Here is a 5,923-nt window from a genome sequence, read left to right as displayed (position 1 = left end):
CCCCCCCCACCACGGCCATTGCGAAGGCCCCTTTCTCTCGTCAGCGCAGCCCACAGAGGAGAACAGGGGGGACCCTGGCCAGGGCCCCGGAACCGCCCCTGTGCCTGGATACTGTCATGAGGGGCCTGCCCGCAGGAGGCTGGCCAAGTGCACAATCAGGGCCCAAAGCTTTGGACAAGGAGGGCCACGTGACCACAAGAGCCACACAAACACAGAGGCACAGAGACACGCAGAAAAAGAGACGTGCACACAGATGTACACACGTTCACGCCGACGTGCACACACAGGCAACAGGCTTCCAGGAGGAAGGGACCCTCGCTGCCACCACCCTTCTCAGGCCTGCAGGATCACCAGCGACAGGATGCTGGGGGGAGGCCAGGAGAGGTGGCCGTCACCCGCTGAAACCACCGAGGCCCTAGCAGGCCTCCTACAGAGAAGAGGCCTGAAGTCCAGGCCGTAGCCAGACAGCTGCAGAGACAGGTGACCCACTGCCTCAGGGCTCCCAATTGAGGCTATGGTCATGGAGATGTCCAGCAGAGCCACCGCCACCCACGGGGTGGTCCAAATAGCTCCCACATGTACCTCAAGAGAGCTAGGGACAGTACAGGCCAGAGTGACAGTGGGAGGGAACCCAAAGAAGCCAGAGGGCCCAACGCCCTACCATCTTGCCCCTGCCCCATCTCATCAGGAACCATGGGGGTGGGGGGTGGCGGGAGGCCTCTAGTCTGTGCCCTGAGGTATGGCTGAACTTGAACTTGCAGCTGCTGCCACACAGAGCTGGAAGGGAGATGGGTGCCCTCCCCCCGCTGACCCCCAACCTGGAACCGGGCTGGGGGAGCGTGTGGCAGAGGCTGGGTGGGCCTCCTGGACGCCAGAGCTCAGAGGGGAGAGGCGAAGGGGAGCAGCACTCTAGGTGCGGAGGTGGGGGGCCTGGCAGGACGGAGATCCAGTGACACAGCAAGGATAAGGAAGGGTCCCTCCCACCCACCCGTCCACCCCTCGCCCTGGGCTGGTGCCCCACACAGCCCAGCCCCCTAAACCTCAGCCGGGCTCCTGCCAGGGTGACATGGAGCCTCAGGCAGCCTTTCCGGGGGCTACCCCACTCCCTGGAGCATGGTCCTGAGGGAGGCCCTGGGCAGGGCCTCGGGTGTGGGTGCACGTCGGGCACACGTAGCTCTGCACCCCAGCTGGCCCCCTGCCAGGGGCCTCTTCCTCAGCTCTGCACCAGGGCAGATGTGGGGTGGCTGGCCCCAGGGAGGGTGGGCCAGGCAGGCGGGGGCTGCAGGCAGGGGAGGTGACACATGCACTGAATGGGGAGCAGAGATGGCTCTGGGACCAAGGCCCTGTGCACAGCACATCCGAGAAGACGGTCGGGTTGACAGCAGGTGACAAGGATGAACACGCACATCCTTAAAAGAGAGGGGCCTCGCTCAGATGCACGGGTGGTGTGCCTCGCCTGAGCTCCCCAGCATAGACACCTTGCCCAGGACGGCCTGCTTCTAGAACTGTCCTGCTGCCACTGAGCCCAGCAGACTCCCTGCCTGTCCTCGGTGTGCACACCCCGCCACCCTGCGGGGCTTCCGTGTCCCAGAAGCCCGAGGCCCCCACCCTCAGTCTGCATCCAATGGGCAACTGTGCCCAAGCAGGAAGCAGGTGCGGGTGCCACGTGTCCCTCCAGGCTGAATGGACACAGTGGGACATTCTCTCCACTTGGCTTGCTCCCCAGGGCCTGGGACTACCAGGAACTGGTGTCAGCAGAATCACGGGGCCCGGGCAGCCTGGGGACGGAGTGGCAGAGAGGGAGGCTCCCGAGACTAGCTGGTCACTCTGCTCACTGCACAGAGCCAACAGGGCTGCTGGGCACTCCTTACCCGTGCCAGAGCCCCAAAGTCCCGGGGAGACCCCTCAGTCTAAGAGGGAGATGGGCCTCTTGGGCAGCCAGCCGGCCCTGCCCAGTGTGGCCGAGTCAGCAGGTTCTGGGGCTGGGGCTTGGTCAGACAGCCATGTCCCAGCGCTGACGGGAGCCGGCACCACTAACAGCGCCCATCCACCATCTTCGGGGCCGTGCCTCACAAAAGGGGAAACTGAGGCGCAGAAGGCGATGGGACCTCCCAGAGAAGCTGGTCCCCTGACCCTGGGCCCTGGGAAAGTTGTCGGGAGCCATTCTGCCTGCGGCCTGCCCCGCCCAGGCTCTGTCCTGGAGCCCAGGTCACCGCCACACTCTCTCCCTCCCATGCCGGCACGTCTGGTCCCGAGCAGGCCTGGCCCGCTGCAGACGCTGAAGCACCCGCGAGGAGCAGCGGCCCTTTGCACTGAAGTCAGGCACAGGTCTCGGGGTCTCCTCGGGCTGGGGCTCCTGTCTGATCCTAGTGCCCCTTCCCCCTGGCGGAGCGTCACCCCTGGGCCCACCTGACTGCCAGGGCTGGGGCCGTGGCCTGGGACCGGACAGCCAGTCTGCATCCACCCATCCGGGGCCTGGAAATTGTCCTGCTGGGGAGCCATGCGGAACCTCGAGCTGGACGGCCCTCGGGCCACCCGCCCATGGTCCTCAGCCAGGGAGGACAAAGGGAGCGGGTCCTGGCTGACAGCCGGGTCAGGAGCAGGGGGACTCACCTGGCACCGCTGGGAAGCCCAGGGCTGGCTATGGGGCTGTGGCGGCACCTGCTTGCCTCTGGGACCCAGCGCGGACAGGGACAAGGGCCCGCTGTGTGGCCGGAGGCGGAGCTGGCCCTGTCCCAGGGCTGCGTCAGGACCCCGGACCCTCCTGCCCATGACGCAGCCTGGTGCAGCAGAGCAGTTGGGGTGCCGAAGGGAGCCGGGGCGGGGGAGTGTGAGCCCCCGGCCACACAGGTCCTTTCTGCCGGCAGACCAGCTCCACCCTGGGGTGCTCGGGACCTTCTGTAGAGATGCCTCCCCTGAGAGCACAAGTGAGTGCCCAGCCCCTCTGAGACCCACACCGTGCACGACTTGGGTGCCCACCTGCCCCTCCCTCCGCCCCCAGGACGCAGCACCCCTGGCCTCTGGGCTTCACTGGGCTCCAGCTCACGTCTGTGCTGGGAGCCGGGGCCAGGCCTCCTGCTGTCTCCAAGGTTGTTTCATGGGTGACCACTGCCCAGGTGACCGCGGCCTGATCTGGGGCCTCAGCTCGTGAAAGAAGCTCTTGGAGGGGCCGGCCTTTCTTGGGGTCTCCCTGGGCCCTGCCTGCCCCCCTTTTCTTGCCCTTCCCTCTGATGTGATAGGACTTCAAACAGAGAAGCAGGAAAATCCGCACGTGGATCACAGCCTGCTGTGTCCTCTCGGTCCTCTGGGCCCGAGGGGGTCATGGAGGACACCAGGGAGGGGCTGGGAGGAGGCCACGAGGTGGGAGAGCAGAGGATGGCCTGTCCCACACCTGCTGGACAGCCAGCCGCTGACCACCCGAGCACAAGCGAGGCACCGGGAGCCCTGCTGCCCACTCCACGGAGGTGGTTCAGACGGGCACACGTGAGCTCCGCCGGCCTCCACGGGACTTGGGGCGGCCTGCGCCCAGATGAAGCCCAGGGGTCTGTCCTGAGGGGAGAGGGGACGGCAGTGCAGAGAAGCAGCCAGCCCCCACCTCAGGGGCTGCACCCAAAGCAGGGTGGGGAGGGCCCGCGTCCCTTCCATGGTTCCCCAAGTCCAGGCCAGCATAGGCAGATGGGCCCCACAGGAACCGGGCCTCCCAGCCCCAGATGACCTACGCAAAGCCCCCACCCCAGGTCTAGGCTGGACCATGCACCCAGGGTGTCCGCCAGGGCCCCCGCCAGGGCCCACCCAGAAGGAGGCTGCCCGCGCTCGGGCCTCGTTCCCGCTGCCCAGGGTTTTACATGTTTTCGTTGGATGCCAGCTTTTCAAACATGGAGATTTCACATAAAAACTTGCATTTCCAGCTTCTCTGAAAAATCAGGTCTGCCTCCTGGGCTTCCCCTGCCCCTCGAGACAAGCACACGCCCTCTGGGTCACCCGCTGCCCCTCGCCCTGCCACCAGCATCGCAGGCCTGGGGTGCCCCGCCCCTCCGTGCTCTGAGTGGAGTACTGAGCTCCCAGCTTCTACTGGCTGCACAGGACACCAGCACATTCAGCCTTTGGGGGGACGGCCTGGCCAGGTTGTGTTCCAGTTCTTATTACAGCCTCCACGGCCCTTACATTTAGTAAGTGCCCCGATGTTCCCCTGGAGCACGGCGCCAGTTTACATCCCTGCCGACCTCAAAGGCACGAGCAAACGCCGTGGAATTCCCGCGACCTGGCCTCGTTCCGTGCCCCTGTGTGGAGTGTGTCCTCGCAGCTCCAGGGGCCGCGGCCGAGGCCTGATTCCTGGCCCCGAACACGCAGCAGCCTTCTTGCCGGGTGTCACACGCTCGCCCACGGGAAGGGGGGGATCTTGCTCCCTCAGGGGTGGGCGGAGCCTGCCTGGCCCGGGGCGCAGGGTTTGACCTGCGTCTTGCTTCAAAGCAGGGTCAGTTTGTCCTGCATCACTCTGCCTCCCCGTCCGGACACCTGTCCCCCACCAGGCCGCCCCTTCTCCAGTTTCCTGCGGGAGCCCCCTCTTTGCTCTGCCCTCCGGGCTGGGGATGAGTGTCCCCCGGAGGGTCTCCTAGTGGGTATGTCTTCTATTTTACAGTCTCTATTCAATTTTTTAGAAGTCATTTTTTTTTACTTTCCAAATATTCTCTTTTATTATCGAATTCACTGCAATATGTCCTCTGATCTCTTACAGTCCCCTCCATTAAACCACCCGTTTCGATTGTTTGGCGGTTGCCCCTTCCCTGATATGCTGGCCCCCCTGAAAAGTGTGGACGGGCTACACAGAACAGTAGCCCCCTCAGCAGGTGGGGGCCCAGCTGCTGGGGTCTGCAGAGCCGAGAGTCCTGACCTCCCAGAACTGGGCAGGCAGGCCAGCTGGGCACCCGTGAGCGCACGACGCTGAGTGTGGGAAGCCCACTGTGACCACCAGGCCCCAGCAACCAGGGAACATGTCCTGCCAGGCAGGGTGTCTTCAGTCCTCCCCACGAACAACAGGGGTGCCTGCAGGCTACCCTTTTCTGGGACTGCATCCAAGGCAGTCTCCATGGCAACCATGAGCCTTGCCCCCCCCCCCCAGCAGGCATCTCCCTCCATTGAACACGGGGAGGGGTTGCAGCACGGACCCTCGGCCATTTGTCTTGTGAGCAATTTGAACATTTCTCAACCTAAAACCATTCTTTGGTAGGAAATAAGCCTCCTACAGCCAAAGATGGGGAGCTGGACGGTCCCGACCCGTGACCCCTCACCCCTGCTCCCCAGCCCGTCTTTGAGCTCTGCCTGTGGTGCTGCACCAGTGTCCCCATCCCCACGGCCAGCAGACGCAGGGGAGCTGCTCCAAGCTCCCTCAGGGCCCCGCCGCCCTGGGCTCTGTCTCTCAGACGGGCAGTGTGTCCACTCGCGTCCCTTCTGTGGACAGTGTGTGGACACGTCGTTAACTATCCCTCGCTTTCCACCTTGTAAGACTTGCCTATTTGATGACTAGGTCCACACCCTCACACGTCAAGTGTGTCTACTGTCCCAGGTTTGGGGACCTCAGCAGGAGGGCAGATCACAGGGAGCTCTCTTCCTAGGTACTGTCACCCAGAAGACCAGGGGTCCTGCCGGCCTGGGTGTCCAGGTGCCCGGGAGTCCTGCTCCGGACCCCAGGACGGCAGAGGGAAGCTGGCGTCCACAGGCAGGGCTATGCCTGCAGGAAGGGGATGGCCTTGGGGGGCTCTTCGGGGAACTGCAGGGTGCACAAGCGCGCCGCGTACTGCAGCTCTGGCATGACCATCCTCTGACACATCCGCAGAGTCTGGTCGTCAAGTCCTGCCCGAAGGTTGTAGCCCAGGATGTCGGCGTCGCCCGGCGGTCTGCGACCTGCGTCCTGCTCTGGGGCGCG

The 5,923-nt window shown here is 64.5% G+C and overlaps 1 protein-coding gene across 1 annotated transcript in view; it reads right to left on the bottom strand.

Moving 5' to 3' along the window:
- Positions 1–5,722: 5,722 nt before the first annotated feature.
- GAL3ST2 (galactose-3-O-sulfotransferase 2) overlaps positions 5,723–5,923 on the bottom strand; it is a 2,985-nt gene continuing 2,784 nt past the window's right edge. Inside the window, 1 exon segment of the mRNA XM_006909946.1 lies at positions 5,723–5,913. Within this exon segment, the coding sequence (XP_006910008.1) occupies positions 5,723–5,913 (191 nt within the window).

The sequence above is a fragment of the Pteropus alecto genome, unplaced genomic scaffold (assembly GCF_000325575.1).
Source record: "Pteropus alecto unplaced genomic scaffold, ASM32557v1 scaffold143, whole genome shotgun sequence".
In the NCBI taxonomy this organism is placed as follows: Eukaryota; Metazoa; Chordata; class Mammalia; order Chiroptera; family Pteropodidae; genus Pteropus; species Pteropus alecto.
Note: the sequence above shows the minus strand (reverse complement) of the source record. Positions and strands in the feature narration are given on the sequence as shown.